Source organism: Ambystoma mexicanum, chromosome 5p, assembly GCF_040938575.1.
Source record: "Ambystoma mexicanum isolate Mex_15411 chromosome 5p, UKY_AmexF1_1, whole genome shotgun sequence".
NCBI lineage: Eukaryota > Metazoa > Chordata > Amphibia > Caudata > Ambystomatidae > Ambystoma > Ambystoma mexicanum.
The window spans coordinates 1,070,263,369-1,070,290,912 of NC_090930.1; the positions used below are offsets into that span (position 1 = coordinate 1,070,263,369).

General features: G+C 47.7%; 1 protein-coding gene across 1 annotated transcript in view; it reads left to right on the forward strand.

Annotated features, from left to right (window-relative positions):
- Positions 1–27,544, forward strand: part of DCDC2 (doublecortin domain containing 2) — a 770,556-nt gene that overhangs the window by 362,150 nt on the left and 380,862 nt on the right. Inside the window, exon 5 of the mRNA XM_069613571.1 lies at positions 14,506–14,652. Coding sequence (XP_069469672.1) covers positions 14,506–14,652 — 147 coding nt within the window. The remainder of the gene's footprint in view (positions 1–14,505; positions 14,653–27,544) is intronic.

A 27,544-nucleotide genomic window follows, 5' to 3' on the forward strand; every position in this document is an offset into this window, starting at 1 on the left:
ACTCAAATACTGGGGAGCTCCTAGCAGACCACAAATAAGTAACGATCCACAAAATTCAAATAAAACAAACGTATATTGAATACCGAATTGAATGGGAACTTAAATTTAAGCAAAACAAATAAATATTGAATACCGAACTAAATGGGGACTTTAAATTAAAACCCCATCAATGCATATTGCTCAATGAATTGACTGAAACCTTGAAGTTAAGACTATTAAATACTGAATGGAATAAACCTTTATGGGTAAAGCAAGTAACAGAGGATCGCCCAAGTGCCCTTGTGAAAACTAATTGTAGAAAAGGTCACAAGTGTGACAGAGCGCCATACAAATGTGGGGAATGAACAAAACAACCTCAAAATGAACTTTTAAGAGTGAATGCAGTACGGCAAGGCCAAAGACTGGCAAGAGGTGTGTGGCACGTGATGGCTGATCCACGAGGCTGACAAAGAGAAGCCAGAGCAGTGTAAATCAGCACATGAAGTGAAGAGGACGATAAAAAGGAACTAAGTGAGGGTGCCTTGGTGCACAGAAGCAAGTACCAAAGAACCTGTGCTGGCTAAAGAGCCCAGGAAACCTGGTTGAGTGACCTGTGATGGGTGGATCGTGTGGTCTAACAGTGAGCCTTGAATGCTGAAATCTAAAGACAGTGTGGTGGTGAAATTGAAGTCTTGGGGAAGGGAACCCTGAGACTTGAGGAACTGCGCATGTGGTCTTGAGAACCGAGCCTCAAGAACTTTTGTTTTTTAACTGTGTTGCTTGGGTCCTGGGGAAGGGAGCCCCGAGGATTCTTTTGAACTATATTGCTTTGAACTTAAGAAAGGTATCCTTGAGACGTGTGTGGAACTTTCTGAATCTTGGCGAAGGGGAACTGAAAGAGAGCTGGGAGCTGGAAGAAGCTCAGAACCTAGAGTTAAACACTATTTCTTTTATTATCAACATCCCTGAACATTGTTTAGCTTTAGTTCTGAAGGCAAGCATAGATTTTGGACACATACATTTATGTGGAACTCTTTGACTTTTCTTTGTTTCATTCAGGTAGAGAAATCCCACCTTACCATAGGGCAGGTTAGGCCTTATATCATCCTGATATTTGATTAAATAATGTATTTTATTCTGAACTTAATTCTGTTGTCTGTGTCGTGCGTGCTTCATGATGCTTCACACCACACCCCAATTTTTAATGAGTTCTTTCATTGAAATATTTTTGGCTAAAAACGCATAGGAAAATATACTGGCAATGTAACAACATTGTGCCATATTTAACACCTAACTAAATAGCAGCTGCTACAAAGGGAGCCTGCCACTAGACACTTGTGTGCTGTTATTAACAGAATTTGGCAATGGATTTCCAAGCCTTGATCTCAAGATGGAAAGTCATGTATCTACACTTGTCTGACAGAGCCTTGGGAAGAATAGTCTGTGCCCTGAGGATCACACAGGAGAGCATTACAGCAGTGCAAGAGACTAGTCACTAAAACCCCATCTATAACTGCACACGTCTCCAGTGGTATGAAGGGGCAAAAGCCATGCAGCCACATGGCGTACTATATTATCCCATGGAAATGGGCTGAATCTTTATCAACTGCATCATGTAAGCATTTAACCTCAGACAACAACTTGACAAGTTTTCCCAAAAACATGGGGGCGTGGGATATCAGGAGAGATAATTTCTTAGTGTTTGCACAATCTCCTCCATTTTCTGATAGTTAAGATGAAGACAACTGGGTCCATCCAGTCTAAGATGTCCTCCATGCTTCGAAATCTGCAGTAGTGTGGTAAAATGGAGAGGTAGGCTTTAACTTCATTAAAAGAGCGGTTCTGCAATGGTGGAAGTGGTTGTATGAGGGCTGACATGGTGCCTCATTGTTATCCCTGGTAAGATAAGTTATACTCTACAAGTGCTGGAAGCACCCGCCAAGACTACGCAAGACCCAACAAAGGTGCCCGCCCATTGTCCCAGAAACTGTTTCAGTGGCTTTCTGTGTGCAGATGAGAACACTGGTTTCACCTCCTGACACTCAGCAGCCTGTCATGAAAAAGACATAAAGTCCATTGAATGAAAATATGAATCTATTTCAAGCTAAATGCAACCTCCTCTTCCAACATCCTGTACAAGCAACAGTTAATTAGAAGATGAAGGACTGAAGTAAATACTCTTCCTCCAGATCTTTACGTTCCTCCGGTGGCAACTCTCTACATCACTGCGTGACAAGCGCTTCTCTAAACAGCAAGCTTGTGGCCGATCTGTTTCCTCGGCTAGCTTCCACCACTGGAACAGCCTCCCCCTTCCTCTCCGTCTTGGGCCGGATCTCCTCAAATTCCAGACGCTCCTCAAGACTTTCCTTTTCACCTCTCCTTCCCTTGCTTAACCTCACAGTCGCTGAGATTGTTAACCAGTGCCCTTATGTGTCCTTCTGGGTCCTGGCTTCCCCCACCCAATGGCCTTCAGCCTCTGCCCACTCCCAGCACTTGCCTTTGGGCACCCACTGGCCTGGGCTAACTCACATGCCTGCACTTATTGTACTGGCAGTTGACCACTCTCACCAAGTGATCTCTACCAGGCACTTAACAGCTGCTAGCACGTTCCTCTGTGGTACTTCTAGCCCTTACCGCTCATTCATCCCTTCTCTCTCTCTACAATTGCACACTCTGAATGCTCACAAGGCCTGGTAGGACCGCCTCTCTCTTTCTTCGTTGTTATTATATTTGCCTTTCATTCCCATGTTCCCTACCCGTTGCCCTGTGGGCGCTTTGAAACACAATTTACTTGATGTATAAGCCCCTTACAAATGCACAATAATTAAATAAATAAAATGAAAGTCTGGGAGAGGAAATGTCTCGTGTATGCAAATGTGAGACACAGACTTGGGCTCAGCAGACAGCGGTAAAACACCTACCTGTCTGGAAGCAAACCTAGATTAGGCTTGGACGAGAGCAAGTGCCTCAGTTTGTTAATCAGGTAGCCAAAGGGATTGCCACCACAAAGGAAACCTTAAACATCTGGAATTTCTACACTGATAGCTCTTCAGTATTAGGGATTGTAAACATTGGCCAATCTGAGTGGGTTTGGAGAGATGGTGACCAAGCTGAAGTTAGAGAAGTGTGGAGCAATAATGGAAACCAGGGCCAGGCTAAATCACAATAAAAGTAAAATCAAAATAAGTCCTCCCTCCTGATTCTGTTCATTATATGTGTGTGTAAGGAGACGAGAAGGAAATTCAATTGAAAGACCTCTCACGGTGGAAAGGACATTACATCAGTTGCCAGGCCTGAAGGACCCTGCTCATGTAGGGAAGAAAGATTATTGTGTTTCAAGGTAAACATGTGAGTGAGAGACAGTGAGAGTGAACGATTAAGGGCACGGCTGCCGCCGGTAATGATTATTTCGGGAGTTCCTGAAAATGGCAATAACCGGGTCATTCTGACCTTGGCGGACCTGGTAATTGCCCTTTTCTGGGACCTGGTAAAAATGAATCCCCACAGGGCTCAATGGGAATGGGGAGGATGCTAACAATGGGCCTGTTAATGACGGGCCCGTTGTTAGCATCCTGGACTGCTAGCGGGACCCGCTAAGGACGCCTGGTCTGACCAGGTGTTCCTTAGCGGGTCCCGCAGCAGTCCTTGTAATAGGGCAGCCCGTAATGAATGGTGCCGGTCCCGTACCGGCACCGTTCATTACGGGACCGCCAGGGTCCTAATGAGGCCCAGTGAGAGTGAGAGAGTGTGTGAGAGAGAGAGACCTGCTTGAACTGCCCACCTTCCCGTTCTCTACCCTTAGGATGTAGGTGACCATTAGGGACAGAAGATGGAACTCAGGCATTGGTCACTTCGGTTGGCTTAGGGCGTGGATAAGCCACTTGTCCAAGTGGTGAAGAAATAAAGTTCCTTTTGGCAGACCAATGGAGCTTGCACCTTAATGAATATACAACAGATTGGTTTCCGAAAGAGAGAATTAAAGGACCAAAGCTGAAACAATCTCAAAATGATGATCTTCTACAATTGCAATGTGGAAATATGCATCTTTCACCTCCCAAAGAAAGATTAAGTGAGCTTCAGGTCATTAAAACAATTGTGAAGAGACCCTGGACGAAACCGTTACATCACTCAAACTCCAAGATGGGACGCTAGTCCCCTGTGACTTTCCTCACTAGATAGTTATTTGAGTGAAACCATACACCCCTCTCTTACGCAGGAACTGAACAAATCTGCCCTTTACTATGTCATGAATTCCAGACACAAGCTCTTTAGCCATCTAGGATCCTTTGGAATAGGGTAGCCGAACATTCCGGTTGAGAAGATGGTAAAAAATGTCTTGTATCCTCTAAACCGGAGGAACAATGTCCAATAGTAACTAGTCAGTAATAGACTTTTCCAAATCTACATAAATGGGCTGAATGCAACCTTTTATTCACACCGATTGTGCTTTCACTGGCCGCACCCGCCATTAAAATATAAAAGGGACTAGGTCCCTTTTTGGATGACCACAGCCATTTTGGAACATATTGTCTAGTACCTTTTCAATTTGAATGACAACAGCCATATTTTTCCTTTCTCTTTCGGGAGAGGGGCTCGGGCTGAGCTGATCTCCCGACGGACCAAACAAAAAGACTATCCGCACCCCGTTAAAACCGAAGGTTGTAATTAGCTTTCCCGCCCCAGAAGGGGGGGGTGGACATGGGCTTTAACGGCATGCAACCCCAGCTTGGGCTGGTGGGCTGTTAACGCCCATGTCTACCCCCCTGCCAGGGTGTGAATGCTATAATCACGCACCACTGTGATTCTAGGTTCGATACTGGTAGAAAGTTAAAGAAATCACAGCATTTATCAGAATTGATGATAATATTGTCACGTTTACAAGGTAAGCAAACGAGGGCAGGCTGACCATCGTAAACTGTAACATCAACCTATTCTCATCTAAACTCCAGATGACCAAACTGATGGCAATTTAGAAGTCACCCCTTTTGGATATGCACCATGTAATCCCATGGTGGGAGGAAGAGGTTTAAAATGAATGCTCAGTTTCTTGTCCTTTGCTGCCTGTTATACCATAGTGTCAGGCTTAGCTACAATCAACTATTGGTAATAAAAAAGGAGCTTTAATAAAGAATATTAGTGGGCAGCATGGATCTGTATGCTGTTACTCAGTACTGATGAGTTGCCCAAAAATAAGACGTTAAGTACTGTGCCAGAATCTGAATCATCATTTGGAAACCTGTACAGTCTGATCCTTCATCCAAAGCGGGCTGGCCAGAGTCTGTTTTTCCTTGTGCTGCAGAAGACACATAGATTAAGGCTATGACATGGAGGGATAATTATCTCGTTTCAGTGATTCCTCCACCTGTCTGCTTCCTGTGTCCATTTGACAGAATGCCATTTGTGTGGGCGAAATAGCCTGAGCTTTTTTTATTTTAAAATTAAAATTATGTGAGTAGACCTATTTGAAAGTGAGGCCTGCTAATCACCCCCCCCCCCTTTCATAATATTCCATAACCAAAAGCATAGTGCAAACATGTAACTATGCTGAGGCAAACTGCAAATCGGCTGCTGAGATGTGCCAGTAGACATACTGGCATTGGGACCTCTCAGCAGCAGATTTGCAGTTGGGCATTTGCCAAAAGGCTTATGGAGTCCAACTTCCAACAGCCAGGTGTTTCCTTTAACCAACATTATATCATTGTCTGCTCCCAGAACCTGGTGGCAGATGAAACTCTAAATATAAGACATGTCTGGTTATGACACGGTTGGCTATGGGGATCAATAATTATACTGGCCAAAACCTAGTGGTGCCATATTATTGTCAGCTTGGTTGCTAGCCGCCCACTTACAGGGTTGTAATATGTATCAGCATCTGGGAACTGGGTTTCACCCAAAACAACAATTTGCCCAAGAAAAATCCCTATTAATCTCTTGGCTTGTCACCTCCCCCAGAAGACAGGAAGTATCCTGATGGGTTAGTTGGGAACCACTTCTTCAAACACAATTCCAACTCAATCCAGTGGAAGCCCTTGACTGGCCCATTTTGTTATGACATGTCCCAATAGAAGCCATTGTCTTAATTTATCTTGACGCTGACTCCACCCATTCAAAGCCATTCACTCACCTGTATCGATGAGGTAGATCTGCTGGAAACAACCATCTCAATGCTATCTCGACCCAGTGGTAGACTTAGACTCAGTGCAATTTGACAAGCTAGAAGAAATCGTATTGACCCATCTCAAAGCCAGCTCGATCTCAATGTCATTGACTTGTCTTGATGCTGACTCAAGCACTGGAAAATAATCTAAAACACACTGTTGAGTCCCCAGAAGAATCACAGATGGTATTTAAGTGCTTCTGTCCCCCTAGTCTGCCTCAAAGTGCCTTGGTGACTATTAAGACCCCACTCTCTAACTTTTTCAAAGGCATCTCCAGTGAACTCTACATTGCTGCTAGAATTATTGGGTTTGCACCCCTGTCTTCGGAGCTAGAATGTGCACTTTCATTTCATAGTCTGCATTTTGTTTGTCTTCTCTTATAGAGGTGGTTACAGCATGTTTGCATTTTTAGTTTAATTTAAGTATCCTTTCTTACAGAAACTTGGGAAGGTCACTGGTTTATTTTTGTACCAGAGTGTTACTGTTTTTTGGTCTGCTTGCATGCTAGCTCTCACCCCTCCTGAAGAGTATAAACTCTCCTTGGACCATGATGCCTTAAGGAGGTGAAAGAGGTATAACAGTCAGGCTGCGCCCATTTCTCCTTAGTGACTGGGACCACTGATGGTTTAGTAGTAGTAGTAGTCTGGGTCCGAGTAGGAGTTTTAGTCATTACTCATCCCAGTACTCTTGCAGAACAATAGTCATTTTGTCACACTGGCGGTCAGCGCTTGGATCTGGCAAAGACCATGCATACAGTTTAGTCAGCCAAAATAAAATAAATTGTACAGGCAACATTATAATCATTGAAAGCTGATATTTTCAACAACAAATTGATTTTGTGAAGGGCCTGAAATCCAATGCCCTTCGCCATCTGTGTCAGGAAAGAAGGCTCACCCATGGCTCTAAGGTTAGAAATCCTGAAGATCCTCCAAGCTTAATAGGAAGCATGGGTAGCAGAGGAGACCCACGAGCTGAGCAGTGATTTTGAGCATCCAAGCCATAAACCCTTTCCAGTGTGGGGGTCAGTGAATGGGCATAGAGAAAGTGATAACTGTTCCCTCCATTCTTCCCAAAGGACAGGAAGTGTGGTTCAGCAAAGGTCCTGAGTTTCCTCTGAGCTCCAAGTTGCAGTTAGGAAACTAGTATCATCCAGGTCGCAGGTTATTCTGACTGGAGCCTGATTGGCTGCTAGAAAGCTCCTTCTTGAGTAAAGGGTGTTGGCCTTACCAGAGAAGATACAGAGAGATTTAGCAGCCCTATCGAAACAGAAGCATAGAGATATTGTTATGCTAGATCTGTGCAAGCTACAGCTTCAAGAGAGAAAGCAGATCTGCAGACAATCTTCTGAGGGGGAGGTAAGAGTTTCAAGTGATGTCACCCAAGCAAAGCCTTGGCGCTATTTCCCTAACGACTGAGTCCAACCATATGATGTGGTGACTGGTTTGAAGCCCTCGAGTTAGCCTGCCAGCTTCAGAAGGTAGGGGAACGATTGTGGGGTTCAGCCCTTATGAATTATGGCACTGACGTCATCATATAGTTAGCTCCCGAGGAGAGGTCCATTAATTACAAAATGAAGGCCCCCCATCATCAAGAAGTTCTGCAACCCCAGGTATTCCTAAGGAGTTTTAGACCAAAAGGTCAACCAAACATTTAAGGTGTTTTTACGCATTTGTCCTTGAAGCATCTGAAAGGCTGGGTGACTGGTAACAATGTTGAGATTTCTGAGAGAATGCTTAATGTGGTTGCGTGCAGGCATTCTTTAAAAAAATGTGTGGCAGAGTTACAGAAGCATCTAGTGGACAAGAATATCACAGAACCTGGGGAGTTAGCAAAGATTTCTGAAAGTTCTGTGCGTTCCCACGTCCAGTTAAAGGCTCATGCGGGCACACCCATATCAGGAGAGTAGGTTTCTGACAAATCTAAAAACAAAGAAAGGGTGAGCCGAAAGGTTTAACTCCTCTCCCAATAAAGGCCCCCAAACTTCTGAAGGGAAATCCCCATTACATGGCATGGCAGCTTCCGCAGCAAAGCAGAGCTATGGTACACTGAACACTATGGTGTATATATATATATATATATATATATATATATATATATATATATATATATATATATATATATTTGAAGAACAAAGATGTGAATATGGAACCGCCATGCAAGGAGGGGAGACAAGGGAAAAACACATAGACGAACTTCAAAGGCATGGTGCATTCAGATCATGCAAGTGCGCTGATAGGTGCAGGAGAGGGGAGAGGGGACAAGTGCAGGTGGTGGGCGGTGTGGGGGAGTGGACCAAGTGCGCCCAGTCAGTCCGGAGCTGGGGTAAGTGCTGAAAGATGCCAACCTCATGGGTCATTGACCAAGTGCAGTAACAATGAGGCAAGTGCAAGGGCCGGAGGCAAGTGCGAGAGGACTGGCAAGGGTGCCAGGGACCTGTGAGACTCTGAGGTACACCAGGAGGCCAGTCAGTAGGCTGAACAGAAAATGGAGGGAGAGAGGGCTAGAGCAGAGAGGAACGTTAGCAGGGTAAAGGGATAGAGAAGGAAGAGGAGAAGAGGAATGTCTTGAGGTGTTTCCGGAATTTAAGGAGATCAGGCTCAAGACGGAGTGCGGCAGGGAAGCTATTCCAGAGGGAGGCCCCTGCAGACGATAAAGATGTCCCTCGAAATCTCTGCTTGGAGAACCGGCTCACTCGCAGAAGGTTAGAGGTAGATGAGCGGAGGGCTCGGGAAGCACAGTATTTTGGTAGGCAATGTTGCAGATAGGTAGGTCCCAGGCTGCAGAAGGCCTTGTGGACAATGCAGAGGGTCTTGAACTTGACCCTTGCAGCCACGGGGAGCCAGTGATGGATTTTCAATGCCAGAGAGATGCAGTCCCTGAGCTTGAGGCCACGGATAAGTCTTGCGGTTCTGTTCTGGATGAGTTGTAGAGGGTGCAGCGCAGAGGTTGAGAACAAGGCTGTTGTAGTAGTCCAGCCTTGAGAGAACCAGGGCTCTGGACAGTGAGCCGCTGGGGGAAGGTAAGAACAGGAAGAGTACCCCAGAGGAGGTGTAGCTGGTAGTTGGACTTTTTAGAGATGTCTGAAATGTAAGTGGAGAAGGAGAGAGTGGAAGCGAAGAAGACCCCAAGGTTTTTTGCCTCGCAGGTGTGTGCAGGCACAGGGCCAAAGGAGGCCTTCCAGAGTGAGAGTGGGAAAGCGGGAGCAGGAGTCCCAATGCAAATGATCTTAGTCTTACTGGGATTGAGGCAGAGGTCATTTGCAGCACACCATGACTGAATTGTGGACAGACAGTCAGATATGAGCGAGGTAGAGGAGGTGGGGGAAGGTAGCCTGAAGGAGAGTTGTGTGTCATCCGCATAACACTGGAAATTACAGATGAAAGTGGAAATCACACGTGCTAGGGCAGCCATGTAGACATTGAAGAATCAGGGGGATAGGTTAGAACCCTGGGGAATGGCAGAGGTTGAAAGAGTGGTAGTATAGAGAAAGGACCCAAGTTCCACCTGGGATGGGCGATCAGAAAGGAAGGAGGCTAACCACGCCAGAGCCTGACCTGTGATTCCCAGGTTTTCATGCAGCCATGCGATCGGGATGTTGTAGTTTACGGTGTCAAAGGCAGAGGAGAGGTCAAGAAGAATGAGGACAAAGGGAGTGTTAGTGTCTGGACTTGAGAGCAGGTCTTCACGGGTGTTCAGAAGAGCAGTTTCTGTGCCTCTGGATGCTCTAAAGCCAGACTGATGGTGGTGGAAGCAACCAGCAGTTTCAGTGTGGAGGGTGTGCTCAGAGATAGACAGCTTCTCCACGAGTTTGCCCAGGAAAGGGGTGATAGAGATAGGGCGGTAGTTTGCCAGAAAGGAGGGGTCGCCAGAGGGTTTCTTAAGTAGAGGGTGCACAGGGGAGCGCTTAAGAGAAGGTGGGAAAACTCAAGTGACAAACGAGAAACTGCAGAGATCAGCCAAGGCGGTTTTGGAGGTGCTGGGGCCCACCTGTTTGGATGAGGCCTTCATATACCGGACTTGTCTGGTGACCTCATCAGGTGTGATGATATGATATGATAGTTTATTTATATAGTGCCTATACACAATGTGTTTCAAAGGGCTTCAAGGCAAGGGAGTGAACAAGGGAAAATACAATTACATTCTTTCAGGCCATGAATAGTAAGGATGTGAAATTAACTATCGTACTCGGCCTCATGACATTTCAGATAGTGCAAGAGCTAAGACATAGATATGGAAGGGAGGGGGAGAGTGGGAAGGAAATGGAAACAGACAGGCGACTACCGTACTAGGCCTGACGACATTTCTGGTAGAGCCGGAGAAAAACAAAAGGTGAGGGAGAGGGGTGCAGAAAGGGAGTGGAGGGACAAAACAAGCGACTATCGTACTAGGCCTGACGACATTTCAGACAGTGCTGAGGTGGGGGGGCAAACAAGTAAGGGTAGGGAGGAGGAGGCAGACAAAGTTGTTATCAGAATAGGTCCATGGAAATTCTGATAGAGTAAGTGCATAGAAGAAAGTAAGGGGAGGAGGGGACGAGGGGAGGAGATAGGAAAAGGGAGTAAGGGGGAGCAGGAGAGAACAGAGCTTAAGCAGTCAAAAAGAGTGGCAAAGCAAGAGGGGAGAGCGAATATAATTGCAGAGTCAGTAGTAACACATAGGGCCTCATTACGATTTTGGCGGTAGCCATGCCGCTATTGGCGGCATTGTTGCCGCCAAAATCGGGTCCAGGTTCCCAGAATGGGGAATTACCGGGCCATTCCGCGTTCGGATGGCCTGGTAATTCCTCCCTCCAGGAACCCGGTCCTGACCTTCCCCATTCCCATTTCAGCCCCTATAGGGCTGAATGGGAATGGGGGAGGGAGCTAACAATGGGCCGATTAAGTCTGGTGAAACCAGACGTGCAGAGCGGGTCCCGCGAGGGGACCTCGTAATGTGGCGGAATGGTGTTAACGGGTCCGCATCCTTTTGCGGCACCCGTTAACCCATTCCGCCACTCTTGTAATGAGGCCCATAATGTTGCAACCCAGGATACAAGATGAAGATGGGAACAGCATGATTCATGGCCACCATGAGTACAAGATGCAAATGAAGTCCATGATGAGATTTGAGAAAGGGTGACACACCGTGAATCAATGAAGTCCATAAAAGTCAAATCCAGCATTGGGGGAAGGGGAGCAGGGTAGAAGAATCAAGAAAAATAGGCAACACCTGTGTGCTAGAAGGGTGGGGGGGCACAAGGGAACAGCACAGTGGGACCAGAAGGGGTGGGGATGGCCTGTGGGAACAGAGGGAGTAAACGCATGTTAGTGCTTGCTTACCTGCTGTCTGAGCAGGGGGTCGGGCCCTGGATCCTCATAGTCTCAAACAGGAATTGCCCTTTTCTTTGTCTGCCCTTCACTTCGGAGGCCCGGGCGAGAGACGCCCTTGATCTAAGAGTTAAGAGCAGGAAGGAAGAGGCAGGGCTAAGAAGGTGGGTGGGGTTTAGGCCAGATTGCCTAGCTCCATCTGCTCCCCATCTGCAAAGGAAAAGAGGCTGGAGGGCTCATTAAGTAGGGAAAAAGAGTGGCAACCAGAAGGCACCAGGTGGGCAGAGCTTGCTAAGTGGGAAAAATGAGTGGCAACCTGGAAGGCTCCATGTGGGCGGGGCTTAGGCCAGGTGACCTAGATCCACCTGCTCCTCATCTGTAAAGGAAAAGAGGCTGGAGGGCTCCTGAAGTAGGGAACAAGAGCGGCAACCAGGAAGGCACCAGGTGGGCAGGGCTTGCTAAGTGGAGGAAAAGAGGGGCAACCTGGAAGGCACCAGGTGGGCGGGGCTTAGGCCAGGTGACCTACATCCACCTGTACCTGCTCCCCATCTGCAAAGGAAAAGAGGCTGGAGGGCTCTTTAAGTAGGGAAAAAAGGAGCAACCAGGAAGGTACCAGGTGGGCTGGGCTTGCTAAGTGGGGAAAAAGAGCGGCAACCTGGAAGGCACCCAGTGAGCAGGGCTTAGGTTAGGTGACCTAAATCCACCTGCACCTGCTCCCCATCTGCAAAGGAAAAGAGACTGGAGGGCTCCTTAAGTAGGGAAAAAGAGCGGCAACCAGGAAGGCACCACGTGGCCAATGCTTGGTAAGTGGGGAAAAAGAGCAGCAACCTGGAAGGCACCAGGTGTTCAGGGCTTAGGCCAGGTGACCTATATCCACCTGCACCTGCTCCCCATCGGATGGGAGTGAGAGAAGAGAGGAGTAGTGGTGGAAGGGCCAAGGGAAGCTCCAGAGGTGTTGGTGAATGAGGTGGTGTGGAGAAGAGAGTGGAAAGGATGTCTTGGGGTTTTGCAGTGAAGTGTGCAGCCAGGGACGAGCAAAGGTCCTGGGTGGGTGTGACAGAAGAGGAGGCTGCTGCAGGATTGGCCAGTTCCTTACATACTTTTAAACGTTTGGCCGTGGTGTTTGCTGCCGCAGAGATGCAGGCTTGAATAAAGACTCTTTTCTTGGTGTGGATGCAGAGTCGATATTGCCTTTGAAGTAGGCGGCAGGCCAGTTTGTCAGAGGGTCAGCTCGACAAATTCAACTTCCGCTCAGCTGCCCTACACTTGCATTTAAGGGCAGCCAGATCGGAGTCGTACCAAGAGTTGTACTTTTTGGAAGGCTCAGTCGGACCCTCATGACAGGAGAAAGAGTAAGGGTGTTTAGAGAGATTGAAGTTAGAGAGGGCTTTGTCAGGGTGGGAGTTAGCTGCAGGAGCACGAGGAGGAGAGTAGGTGGAGGCAAAGGCAAAGGCAGTCACAGTCACTCTTTTCAGGGGTCTGGTGACTTTGAGTCCAAGTGGCCGCGCCGGGTGTGCCGATGCAAAAGGGTTGGTTGCAGAGAGGTGGCGTAGTTGAGGCCTTTGTCTTGATGGAAGAATGGCGAAAGAGGGAGACCAAAGAATCGTTTGAGCAATAGTCAGGGATGCTGAGCATGGGGTAGGAGATTAGAGGTTTTGTAGAGTGATGAGTGAGAAATTGACACATTTTCCAAATGCGTAGAAGGTTAACATGATCAACAGAGGTGATGGTAGTGATGCATTTTTGTAGTTGGAGGTCACTATCAAAGAGGACCCAAAGTTGTGAGCATTGGCTGAGGGTGAAGGAAGCTCAGTTTGGGAAGGAAATAGGAGAGGGGTGAGGATGGCATTGGAAGCTGCTAGAAAGATGACTTTTATTTTTGACAAGTTCTGCATGAGGTAGCAGGGAGTTATCAGTGAGACAGCTCAAAGTCCATTCCAAGATCGCAGGGGTAAAGGAGGGCAAGGAGAAAAGGATTTTAGTGTCATAAATGACATATGTAAAAGTATGTAAACTCTGTGCAAGCAAACTTATAGCAAACTTATGTGTGTAAAGATTTAGCATCGACGTTGATAGCTATCATTTCGCCCTGCTTTGTTTTATTGAGATTAAAGCAGTATTTTACCATCTTCCTTTGGTGGGTCTGATTATTTGGTCTGTGATAATTACTGGTAATTCCATCTAGCACAAAGAAGACACTTCAAGGTGTTAAAGCAAAGGAGTAATTCCCCCTGCACACAATTGGAACTTTGGTGAAACCATTATCCAGGGGAAGGGAGTCATTCAACCTGGACCCAGCTTGAACATTACCAGAGAAGCCTGGGCAAGGGAGTCATTCCCCATGGCCACATCCAGAGCCGTGTGTAAACCAAGACCAGGGGAAGGGAATCATTCACCTCCTGGTATCGATTGGATATTTGCAACTGTGTGTAAACCAAGACCAGGGAAAGGGAGTCATTCCCCAGGTTTCATTTGGAATGCTGAAAAGACATTTTTTAAGACCCAGGAGAAGGGAGTCATTCTCCTGGGGAGAGAACTTTACTTTTGATTAAGACTCTTTAGTTGTAGTGTAAGGGACAGAAGTAGGAATTTGATGCAGGACGGTGGTTTTACAGTTTACAGGCATTCTGACAGATCCCTTAGTCTTTAGTTTAAGGCAGGGAAACCCCTCTTATAGTTAGGGATAGCTAGGTTTTTTAATTCAATAAAAGTCTTTATTGTGCCTTCTTCTTCACCATACCTCTACTCTAGGTGTTGCTTCGCCATAATGATGAACCAAAACATAAACATACGCACTTTGGCCAGTTGTACTTTGAAAATGTATTCTAGTCGCCATGAAAGGCTATGGATCAAAGATAGCCAGAGTGTTACAGTTAAGAATACTGTCCAACATGTTTCTTTCATGGTTAAAACGGACCAGATATATATTTTATTTTACCAGGATCTTACGCTTTTTACACCTCAAAAGTACTGATTTGCAATTACTTTGCTCATGTCTTGATAGCTACAATATATTTGTATTTTCAAGCCTGTAACTCTTTGCTATTCATATTCTATTTCAGACTTTATACATTGGAAGGGAAGCTTGTGCAAGATGGTTCCGAACTTGAAAATGGACAGTTCTATGTAGCAGTTGGTAGAGACAAGTTTAAGAAGTTGCCTTATGGGGATCTTATTTTCAGCAAGTCTTCCATGAGAAGATCCCATGGGTAAGCTCAGAAATGATGCATGTAAGGTGTACTATCTAACAAGAATGTGAGTTATGCCCGGCACTACTTGCAAATTTGATGTGACATTATGTGGGTATTATGTAAGCTACAAGCTTTGCACACTATATTATGTGTGTCTGTGTACAAACTGCTGCCCACATGATTCTGTTCATCGAAAGTCCCAAAACCTAATAATCATCCCAAATCAGGAGTTTGGAAATGTGTTCCCTGGTCACCAAAGCATCCCAGTGGTGAACTGCTATCTGCAGTTCCTTCTTCTACCATCAGATGCATTTCAGAAGCCCTTTACAAGAGGAGTATACCTTTTGCTATTTTGCTGGCGAAAGCAATGGGAGAGTCATAGTATACCCAAATCAGTCTCAATTTCTCTCCAAGGCAGGGATCAACCTCAGAAAGAACTAAATATGAACTAAATATATAGGCAAACAGGAGTCACTGCTTTCTTTCCCTCTGTTAATATTGATGTTCAAACAGCAAACGCCTCCCGTCCCATATGTCGCCCGCTCGACATCTCACCAGGGTCTCTTTTCTTCCATGTTGTGTTACTGATTCTGAATTTATAGAGCTCAAAATTACCTACCAAAATATAGAGGATCCTGTATTGAGAGTCTTGAGTAGGACATAAGAAGGTTTTAAGAGACCTACTAGAGTTCAAATGATCTTTGGCCAGCTTGAAACTTTAAGGAAGAGGAAACAAGAGTTGTGCATTGATGGCTGAAATAAATGGATCCCTCTAGAAGCTCCACAGATGTTGGAGATCTTAGGGAGACACTGTGCCTTGCATGCAGAGCAAGGGAGTCTATAGATTCAATTTCACTGTGTAATATATAGGTCCTAAATCATGGACTACATGGTCAACAGTACACAGGATCTTGAAATGAATACTCTGTGTGTATACTGTACAGCTTAATTGTTTCCAGGAGCAGCCATCCTATACCAAGTGCAGATTCTTATACTGAGCTATTATATACTTTATACAAGCATCAAATGACCAGACACTTTTGTGTCCATCTTATCCTGAGGTACACTGGGGTGAAGCAAGCTCCATCTGGCCAGTGCAACCTTATCTGGCAATGTTCTTCCATCACATGCCAAGTTGTCAGAACTGATTCTTGCGTAGACTAGGTATACCTTCGTCCCCAAGTACCAGACAGGGAGGTGTGGTAAAACTCACTGACCAATGATTGAGGCCACAAGTGGCAGGAACAATACACCGGCACCCAGGTAGCTGCAATGGAAACAGGATTTTAGTGAAACAATCACATTACAGTGTGTGCATCAAAATCCAAAGAAACAAAGTAAATGACACCTACCGATTGGTATGCTGGGGAATGCTAGTAAGTGCAGAAGGTGTACACGATGACTGACTGTTCCCCACTAGGGCGGTGAAAGGTAAGCAACAATGAAGGGGCAGCAGTTGTTACACCCGTTACTGGAATGCACTTGATGTGGAACCAGGTGGAAGCTCATGTGAGACTCTGAGCAACAGCATGCGTGAAACAGTTGAGGGAAATCCAAAGGCAGTCCATTATCATAGGCCGAGGTCAAGAGCAGGTAAGGTAATAAATCCGGAGAGGCAAAACCAAACGTAATACGAAGATGTCCGTAAAGCCTTGCCGTGTTTGCAACAGTCGGAATGCTTCAAGCCAAAAGGGAGTCGTCGTAGCCCTGGAGGAAACAAGAGCGGGTTCGTGGAGCAGAGCCATAAACAAAGTCCAGGATAACCAAGAGTTCAAAGTAACTTGAGAGAGTGCCGTGAGCTCGTGAGCTGGTGTGAGAACACAGCTGTGAAGCGCCGGATAGCGTTTCCGGTGTTGTTTTATGCCGTCGTCAGGTAACCCGATCACGTGAACTTGCCCATTTCACGTGATCACGGAATCGAGTACGACAGACGTGGCTTAATCTCCAAGGCAACCGCCAACCACGATATGATTGAAGCCGCCACAAACAATGTGGCCGTAGGGAAGCAGGCTTCTGTGTTGGATTATGAAGAGGGCATAGTGCCCTCGGCCCCCATGTTGTTGCCTGGGAGGGCCCCCCTGAGTATCAAGTGAGTGTTGTGTGTTAGAATCATAGGTGTCATGATATGTACTGATAGTATCAGGACAAACGGAATGCGTGACAGAATGCATGACACAAGTGCAGCTTCATAGACCTTGCCATCAGCTGCTACACACTAGCACACACACACACACACAAACACACACACACTCTGTCATTTGTCAAGGCACCTTCAGAATAGGCTCAGTAACTTCCACTGTATCCCTGCTCACATCTATAAATCCTTTCAAACCCACCATCACATGCTCAGGTCCAGCTTCATGTGCCCAGCACTGTCTCTCATAATACTCAAACGAGGATTCATATGTACTGCATTCACTCACATACCATGAATCACAAAGCCCCCATCTAACTTTAAGAAAGCCACCCCTTAACACTGCCATCTCCAATGCCTTAGAAGTAAATTGTAAGCTTGACAATCATAGCCCCATCATCAGCTGACTCCTCATCACATCCCTAGATGTTACTCCTAGGCTAAAAATAGTTATCATTAAAACACTGCTTAATATACCAAGTGAACATGCCCAGGTCTTGACCAACTACAAGCTCCTATCTGCTCTTCTGCAAACATTTTCCAAAATCATCTTTCTCGATTTAAGAGATGAATACCTTAACATATAAGAACATGGGCAAGCAGTTGTCCTAATATTTCTAAATCTATCGTGACAGCACAACTCTGTTGACGTAGATGGCGTAGGATGATCCTTGCTCAGATACTTTCAGACACGCTTGGCACTGCTCTCTATACCCATTGATAATATCATCAGCATAGTTCAACTCTATTACAGATCCTTAGATGCACTTAAACGGCTCCACTATTACTTATCAAATTGGAAACCCACTAGCATCCATGCATAACTCAATTCCAATCGGATACCCCTTAATATTCAAGAGACATCTGAGGTGTCTGATAACCACCATCTAGATTTGTGGTTCCTGAAAGATGTACAACAGGAGGTGCACCATATAAGGCTCTATCTGAAAACATATGAAACTGACATCATATTTATGAGTCCAGCAGACACACCCATTCTCCAGTCCTATAGCCAAGCACTCTGACACAAACCCTTTTGCCAGCTCAGAAGGTCTTGTGGACAAACCCAGAGTTCTCTTTGGTAGCTCTATCTCCTTCACTCCATGTTAATGTTAAAGGACATTTGTACCGCGCACTATAACCACTGGAGTGGTCCCCTGGCGCTCTGGCGGCTCTGAAAGAGGAGGGGAAGTCTTTTTTTTTAAATTTTTTTTAAAAAAACTTTATTTTTAACTTTTTGCTGTATCAAATAAGCAGTGCTCCAACAGGGAGCTGCCTAATGCAAACCCCAACAACAGTCCTCCCCCCCTCCGCCCCGCAGCCCCGTGCCCACCCTGACTTTGAATGCCGCTATCCATTGTCTATGTCAAATAGAACGTCTTCCACGTTGTCGCTGTGTACCTCCATCCTATGGTCACTCGCTCTGGGGGCTTGGATTGTCCGAATCTGAAGCTTCAGCATTGTTCAACAGGTAAGTGATGTATGGCCCCCAGATGTCGGGAGGGCGCGCATGTAAGGGCAGGATTCGGATAAATTCGGTGTCCATATCTTGGCAATATGTGATATCCTTTTCCCAGTCAGCTATCTTGGGGAGTGGGCCACAACCCCACGACATAGCAATTCTCCTACGTGCCAGCGCCATGAGGAGCGCTGCTAACTTGTGTGACGCTGGCTGTAGATATTTAGTGAGGCCGAGAAGCGGACTCAGCGGTAGGGGGGTCACCTGCTCACCTATAATGTCGGATGTTATTTGTATAACGGAAGTCCAGAAGCGCTGGATACCAGGACAACCCCATGCCAGGTGAAGAAAATCAGCGCTGGCAAATGTGCATCTCTCGAACTGGGCCGACGCTTCGGGGTGGTGTCTATGTTTCCTGACTGGAGTGTAGTATGTTTGGTGTACAAAGTTAAAGTGTATTAGCTTGAGTTGGGAATTTAACGTTACCTTCTGAGTCTGACGAAGAATGTAGGCCCAGTCTTCCTCACTAATCGGTTCTTGTAACGCTGATTCCCACCTTCGTTGCACTTTGGGTTGGAGTTTCCGAGTGCCTCCACCAAGGTTTTGTACAGAGTTGACACCAGTCTGCCCTCACCCTGCGCTAAAATGGTGTTGTGTAACAGATCCCAGGTGGGGGGTTGTTTAGGGAATGTGGGGAATAGCCCCTGGAGGGTGTGGCGAAGTCTGAAATAAAGGAAGACGTCTAGGGATGTGTTCCCTCCTCGGTCTTTTGCCATTTGGGGGGTCAGAAAGGTGCCCTCTGGGAAGAGGTCTCCCAACGATTTAATCCCTATTTTATCTATCCATAACAGGAATACTCTTTCGTTCGTGAGGGAGATGCCGGGGATGAATTTTATCGGCAGTAGGGGGGAAAATCGTATAGCCACTCCGTATTCGCCAGCAATCTTCTTCCATATCGCATATGTGAATAGGACTGTATTCAGTGTTTTATGCGGCACGGGAATGTGGCTTATTATGACTGCAGCTAGCAGGTCGGGTGAAGCCAGGGCTCTTTCCACTTGCACATGTGGTCTAATGTAGTGGGTTGAGTACCAATGGCTTAGGAATTGGGCCTGTGCCGCCCAGTAGTATTTTTCTATATCGGGGAGAGCCAGGCCCCCTTTGGATATTGGTAGAGTAAGTGTGCTGTATGCCACCCGCGCTGGTTTCCCCGCCCATAATAATTCAAGGATCGCGCTCTTGATTTTTGATAAAAAAGGATTTGGGGAGAAGTAGCGGGATATTTGTGAAAAGGTATAGAAGTTTGGGGAGAATAACCATTTTTGTCAGTGAGGTTCTGCCCCACAGCGTTAGTGGTAGAGATTTCCATCTTTGAATACGTTCTTGTAATAACTGCAGTGTAACTACATAATTGTCTCTAAATATATCGTGGTGGCTTCGTGACATCTTAATCCCCAAATAGCGCACCTTCGCGTTTTCCCACTTGAACCCGTGGTCATCTGCAAACTCCGAAGTGCAATGAGTCAGGGGGAACACTATCGATTTGGAATGATTGGTTTTGAGGCCTGACATTAACCCGAATTTTATCACCTCTCGCATTACGGGGTTAAGATTGGTTTGGGGATCGCTGATGAACAACATGACGTCGTCAGCGTATAGGGAGACAATTAGCCTGTGCGGACCCAGCTTTATCCCTCGACCTAACTGCTCGGATTGCAGCCTTGACGCCAGGGGTTCCATCACCAGGGCAAAGATAAGGGCCGAAAGTGGGCAACCCTGTCTCGTTTCGCGTTCCAGTGTGATCCCTGTGGATTTGGTGTTCCCTAGTGTGATGTATGAGCGTGGTTTGTTGTATAACAGAGCTACTAGCTTCAGGAAGAAGTTACCAAAACCCATCTGCCTTAGCGTTGCGAACATGAAGGGCCACTCGACTGAGTCAAACGCCTTCTCGGCATCCAATAATACCGCTATTGCCTGCTGCGTCGGGTCCAGGGCCTCAATGACGCCAAACAGTCTCCTGATGCCGTATGTTGTACTTCGCCCCGGGATGAACCCGGCCTGGTCACCCAGCACCAATGCCGGCATCAAGGGGAGCAATCTGGTTGCCAGGATTTTAGCTAGGATTTTGTTGTCTAAGTTGATCAATGAGATCGGCCTGTACGAAGCGCAGTTCTCTGTAGGCTTTCCAGCTTTGTGCAACATCATTACGTTAGCCTCGCGCATCGTGGGAGGGAGCGTCCCCCGCTCCACCGCCTCCTCGTAGACTTGTAGAAGAAGGGGGGCCACCACCTCCACGTGTGCTTTGTAAAACTCGCCATTGAGTCCATCGGGACCGGGGGCCTTGGTGTTAGGCAGGGATTTGATTGCTGTCTGAATTTCTTCGAGCGATATGGGCGCGTTCAAGGGTTCGCGCAGGTCCTGGCTCACCCAGTACAGTTCCGTGTCATTAAGGTACTCTTGTATCGCTACGGGATCTGATGCTCCTTTTGAACTGTACAGGTTTTGATAGAAGTCTCGGAAAACATTGGAGATCTCCTCCTCCGTGTAAACCCTCTGGCCTTGCGCATCTGCGATACATTCAATGCGGGTGGGACTTTGTCTATGGTTAGTAGCCTGGCCAGCAGTGCACCTGGTTTTTGCCCCTCTCCGTATTGCCTGATCTGTTGCCTGCGGCCCAGGAGCTTCAGTTCGCGGTCCGCTGTCTCCCTGAACCCCAAGAGTTCTTTTTTGAGCTCGGCTTGGGTGCGTGGGTCTGGAGCATTGGAGAGGTTTCGTTCTAGTTCTTTCAAACGACGCTCTTTGTTGGATAATTCGCCTCGGATCAATTTCAACAAGCCATTTTCTTTAGTCAGACAAATTCCTCGTATGTAGCACTTGAGTGTTTCCCAGATGGTGCATGCGGAGTCGACAGAGTCTTGGTTGATCTCCAGGAAAGAGACTATCTTGTTACGTAGTTCTGTAGCAAATACGGCGTCTGTGAGTGAACCGGGCTTGAATCTCCAGTTGAAGCCAGGCACTGTTACGCCCGCCAGGGTGGCCTCCAGTACAACCATCGAATGGTCGGAGTAGGACCTTGGCAGGATATGGCACGCTCCCCATCTGAAAGGGCTACGGGAGGATGCCAGGATATAATCGATTCTGGAACTGGTGTTGTGTACCGCTGATCGGAAGGTGTAGTCCCTGCTGTCCCGGTTGTGTCTTCTCCACATATCAGATAGATTGAAGGCCTGACAAATCTCTCGAACCTGAGTGCTGGCCTTGGATGGGACTCCCGATGTGTTATGGGACCTGTCGAGCCTGGGATCAAGTGTGGTATTGAGGTCTGCACCCCACACCACAGTCGTCGCGTTGGTCGCGTCCAAGTGGGACATTAACCAGTTGAAATTATCAGGTCCATCTGTGTTCGGTGCGTATGAGTTCACCACCACCACCTCTTTTCCTGCGATTATCCCCTTCACCATTAGGGCCCTCCCCTCAGTGTCTTTCTTTAACTCGATAAAGCTGAAATTAGTTCTTCTGTCGATCAGGATCGCGACACCCCTGGCGAATGAGGAGTAGGATGAGAAGTACCGATGACATCCCCATGATCTGGCCCAATGTTGTTCTGACGCGGGCAGCAGATGAGTCTCCTGGAGTATCGCTATGTTGATTTTGTGTCTCCGAAGATATTGAAGAATTCTCCTCATTTTCGTAGGCTGATTGCCACCACGGATGTTCCAGGTGGCCATTTTCAACGTTGCTGCTGCCATCTGGAGGGGTCCAGATCATCATGTCGAGACGAGGCTCGCGGGATTGGCTGGAGTCGCTTTCCATAGAGGAGCAGGGAGGACGTGGCAATCGTTAGATGCATAGTTCTTCGTGTGACTGTCGTGGAACTGGGGTATGCGGGTTGTGGCGGTTTTGCTAAACTAACTTCCCTCCCCTGCACGGGCAACCCCCAACAAGCCCGTGAAAAACAAACCCATTTTAACAGTACAACCAGCATTGCTGTGCTCGGGGCGCAGGTGGCCCTCCAAGAGGGGGCTGGCTCCCTTCTTCGGATGTACTGTTGAACTGTGGTGGTTGCTTCTAGTCAACCTTGAAGTCTCGTGCAGCCGTTTTGGGTGTCCTATAGGCAAATTTTACGGCGGGTTTCTTCTTGGTCTGTCGCCCCTTTGCGGTCTTCCGTTGGCGGTAGCGGGTCTACAGCCAGAGCGGTCCAGATAGTCGCGTGTCTCTTCTGGTGTGTTAAAGAACTGGGTCCTGCCCTCGTGTTGAATACGGAGTTTGGCTAGGAAGAGCATGGAATATTGTATCTGGTTCTCTTGCAGTCTGCGCTTCACTGCCATAAACGACCTTCTCTGCACTTGGACCGCTTGGGAGAAGTCCGGGAAAAACTGGATCTTGTCGCCGTCGTACTGGAGATCCCCTTTTTCTCTAGCCGCCCGTAGAATGGCATCTCGGTCCTTATAGTTAAGCAATCTCGCTATGATTGGGTGGGGATTAGCCCCGGGGATCGGTCTGGTGTTGGGGACTCGATGAGCTCTCTCCACGACGAACAGTTTGGACAGGATTTCTGTACCGAGAAGGTCCATGCATAACTTCTCAACAAAGTCTTCCATTTTCACGGTAAGTTGTTGTTCCCTGGCTCCCACGATCCTGATGTTGTTGCGCCGCGAGCGGCCCTCCAAGTCTTTGTTTTTAGCGCTTACTGCTTTCATTTGCACTTCTAGGGAGGCCACTCTGGATGTTAGGGCCGCTGCACCGTCGTCGAGGTCGGACACTCTCTGCTCGACTGTGTCCAGTCTGTCAGCATGTTTGTCCAGCCGGTGCTGGAGTAGGTCGACCTTGGAGGAGAGTGCGTCGAGTTTGCTTCCAAGACCTCCGATCCCGGCCTTAAGGTCAAGGAGGATTTCCCTGATGTCGAACCCGTGGGCCTCCTCTCCATCCTGGGCTGCGGCCTGGACGGGAGACTGCGCTCTGCTGTTCGAGGTGGTTGCTTTGGTCGCGGAGCTACCCTCGAAGTTCAGCTTTTTTTGAGATCTGTCCGTTTTCCTCGAAGTCGACATTGGTGCTCGCGTTGCGGGGGCCAGGGGGCACCGGGAGGCGGGCCAGGGGTCCCGGGGCGCTCGGTTTGTCATTTCCTAGCGGTGTTGCTCTCAGGAGATCTTGCCGCTGAGCCGGTTTGGACCGAGCTGTATCACGCCTCCCCCGGCGAGGGAGTCGGGGATCCACCCAGGGCGCGCGAGCGAGGGCGCACGGGGCGCACGTACCTGATCTTTGGCGGTGCCCAGGGAGCCCTTCGGCGTCCGTCTATGGCGGCCCCTCCAGGGCTCTGCAGGATTTTTCTTCGTGTTCGCCAGCTCCGAGCGGCACCCCCGGGTCCCAGGCCCCCTCCGCCGCCGGCCTCTCCGCGTCTGGCCTGCACCTGTGCCCTGTCCGCACGGGGAAGGGGGGGGCTCTTCACCGTCGAGGAGACTGGATCCAGCGCTCGAGGGTCGACGGATGACTACCCCGTTCTGCTCGGGATCGCCTCGGCTACAATCTGGAGGCGGCTGCGGACAATTTGCGCACCACAGAAGCTTCGATTGATCAGGATTTCAGGGGAGCTCCGCGGAGCTCACAGGGAGGCCGCCATCTTGGACGGCTCTCTAGCGCCCTCTCAGAGGAGGGGAAGTTGAGTTAGTGGGAAGAAGCAGGAAAAGTGCAAGAGAGCAGTGATGTGCTGTTGGCGGCCTCAGCCTGGTAGGTCCATTGGCTGGGACTGGGGTGTTTGCGGCCGGTAGTCGTCGTGTACTGTTGTGCAAGACTGAGGGCCTGATCACGACTTGGCCGTTACCGCCGGCGGTATTACTGCTGGTGGTAATAGCCCTACCGCCGAACTCCCCGGCGTTAATAGCGCAGGATCACGCGTTCGGCAGTAAAGTATTCCCCATTCCCCATTGAGCCCATTCGGGAATGCCCCATTCCCGATTGGGCTCAATGGGGAATTTTCGCGCTCTTACCGCCGGCGGATTTCCCGCTGGCGGTAATAGCGCGAACTTTCGGCGGATTTCCCCCCAGCTCGGAGCTGGGGCAAAATCCGCCAAAGCCCTGATTCGGCGGACCCTTAAATCCGGTGGTATTAGCGCTACCGCCGGATTCAAGGGTTACCGCCGAAGTCGTGAACAGGCCCTATGTGTGTTATTGTTTTGTTGTTGCGTTGTAGTGAAGTTTGTGCGGTTTGTTGTGCTGTAGGTTTTGGTTGTGTTTGGTTTGGAGTTTGAGAGGTGTATGCAGAAAGGGAAATTGTTAGTAGGGTTGATTAGTTTGCGTCTCTATCCTGAGTTGAGGCGCTCAGCTTGCATGGTCTTCCCTGATGCGGTTCTGTTCTGATCTGGGTCCGACTGGGATATAGTTTCCTTACTCCTTTGGCCCCCACCTCTACGATGCTCTCTCATGGCTCCCCTTATCCTCCCTTCATACACCTGCAGCCATTGCCCCTGTCAATGTCAACCACTCAGGTTTTGTGTGGTGATTGCCAATATCTCGACAATTCCACATCACTGTGATGCCTGGTGGTAACTAAGGGGCGGGCGAAAGTGTGGTGCGATTGTCTGGGGTAGTTGACTCAGTTTCTGTGCTTGCCGCTTGTGTTCCAGTCTATCCGATGTCACCCGTCCAGTTGCTGAGGGGGTTGTCCTCTCGGGTCGGGAAGGTCTGTGTCCTTTCCGATTTAGTCATCCTTTTTCCAGTTTTTGTTTTCCAGATTTAATCTGTGGTGTTGAAGAGCCAGGTTTTTAGTGATTTCCTGAATTTTAGGTGATCTTCAGTGTTTCTTATTTCTTTTGGGATGTTGTTGCAGGTTTTTGCGGCTAAGTGGTAGAAGGAGGTGCCCCCAAGTTTTTTCTTAAGGTATGGTTTGAGTTCCAGGTGGATTTCGTTGCTTGATCAGAGGGGTCTTGTTGGTTTGTAGACTGTTATTTTCTTTTGTAGGAATTCTGCTCCTTGTCCGCCGATTGCCCTGTGCGTTATGCACATTGTTTTGAAGGTGATGCAGTGTTTTACTGGGAGCCAGTTTAGTGTTTTTAGGGCTCGAGTGATGTGGTCTCTTCTGGATAGTTTGAGGAGTAGTCTCGCTGCTGCATTTTGGATCCGTTGCAGTTTCTTCAGGAGGTATTCTGCTATTCCGAAGTAGAGGCTGTTTGCATAGTCGATTTTTGACATGATTAGGGCTACGATAATGAGTGTTTTGTGCGTGAAGGAGGGGAAAGGTAGAATTCTTCTTGCTGTGTGGAGGAGGAAAAAGCATTTCTTCACTGTTGCATTTATTTGTGGTTCCAGGGTTAGGGTGTTGTCCATTAGGACTCCTAGATTTTTTACTACCTTCGATGGTGTTGGTGCGTTTCTGATTTCCGTTGGCCATGGGATGGTAGTTTCCTTCTCTTGGTCTTTGGATACGATCATGATTTCTATCTTTCCTGGGTTGATTTTCAGGTTGTTGGCATCCATCCAGTTGAAGACTTCTTTTAGGCAGTCAGTTAGGGTTGAGTGGTCGGCATCGGTCTCTTTGATTTTGTAGATGATCTGGTTAAACACTGTCACAATCAATGTCTTCCTCTATCTATGCAACATAGGCAGGATTATCCCTGCACTGTAGCACCACAATGAAAGCATTGACTTTGGCAGCCATAATCTCCACATGACTACTGAAATGTGTATTCACTGGGTTTCCAGCAAAATAATTATCCAAGTTCCAGAGAGCTGGAGACACACAGCTAAGCTCACCTTTGGTGGTTGACACTCTGTCCACATCGTACAGTGCCTAATGTCCCTTTTGGTACATCAGAAGAAGGAGACAGACCAGTTGTTTAGTATTCTTCACTTTCCTTTTATTAAAATAATCAGTACAAATGCCTCACCAGTCCTAATCTATGGATTTCCCTGCCTAACCAAACCAACTAAGGGGCTTTTCATCTGTGGTGAAGTCCATAGTAAACAGCCTGCCCTCAGTCCAAAGCAAGGCTGCTCTGTCCCTACATCTAATACAAAATAACAAAAGACCAGGAGAGGGACTCCCTACTCCTAGATAGGCTTTCTCATCATTAGAAGACAATTTAGAGATACGTTTAAGCTATCTCTTGGATTAACTTTTTTAGTTCTTCTAGCGGACATTTTCAAGTCTGTGGCTCCTCTATTTGTTCCCTTTGTAGGCTACTCCTCAAGGTTATGGGCTTTGTATATTCTTGTATAATGTCTTTCTTTAGTGTCTCTGAAAGATTCTCCTTCTCTGAGTTTACTCGGGATACCAAATCCCTCTTTCTCTTGTTATAGTCCTCTGTGTTTCTGTAATTCCTTAAAGGAATAAGGTATTTAAACTTGTTCTTCCTCCTCTGGTCTAAGGTCTTCTCCATGATAGGTTTATTCTAGACCCAACAGTTATTGTTATCCTCCTCTCCAGTTCTTATATTACTGAGACGAGTAAGAGAAGTTTCATACTGTTTGTGTAACGCTCACCTGGTATCCACGGGGACGTCACTCAGCCTGTTCTGACCTCTTACGACCTCGAACCCTTCCCTGGAGTCTACTCGACTGGAGACTGGGCCTGAAACACAGGATTGGTAGAGTTTAACTCCCTATTGTCTCTGTGTGCTTGAACCCCTTCTTCCCCGAGGTCCAACCCTTCCCTTTGATCCACAGCTCACCTTGTTTTCTTGGAAAGTATGCTCTCCATCCTGCTTTCAGAGCAGCGGCGCGTTGATTGATGCAGGCTCGTTGCTGCCTAGTTACTTCACTGGCAAGAGTCCGACAGATAAGTATAATGAGTCTTTTGAACAGTTCTCTAACTTGTTCCTTTCCTTCCTTAGATGATGGCCGGCATCCGGGGTTTGCGACGTGCTGCTGTGATGAGTAGCGCTGAAGGTGAGTGAGAGCGCGATGCTCGATGCGACCCTTTTGTATTTGTATTGAACTGAATTATTTTTCTGTGTCTTTTAGGTGCCGCGATGTTTTCAGCGTGGATGCCGGTTATGAAGAAGAAATGTGGTGATTAAGCGCGATATGCGGCGCCTCTAGATGTTTCCACGCTAACCTGGAGTGTCTTTTCCCTCTTGCAGATGGATGAGAAGTTCCGGAGATAGAGTTCCCCCAGAGCGGCTGGGATTCAGGTAAGCGTTTGAAGCGTGTACAGTCTTTAAAATAAGCGAAGATTTGCTGAATGCTTACTAATGCCTTTTTTCTGTACTTTTCCCTTTTCCTTAGGAAGCGGCGTGCCGGGATGGGGATGACACCGCCGAAGATGCCCACAGAACAGAAGGACGATGAATGATGGGCAGAAGCGCCGCAAGGTAAGGCTGTTC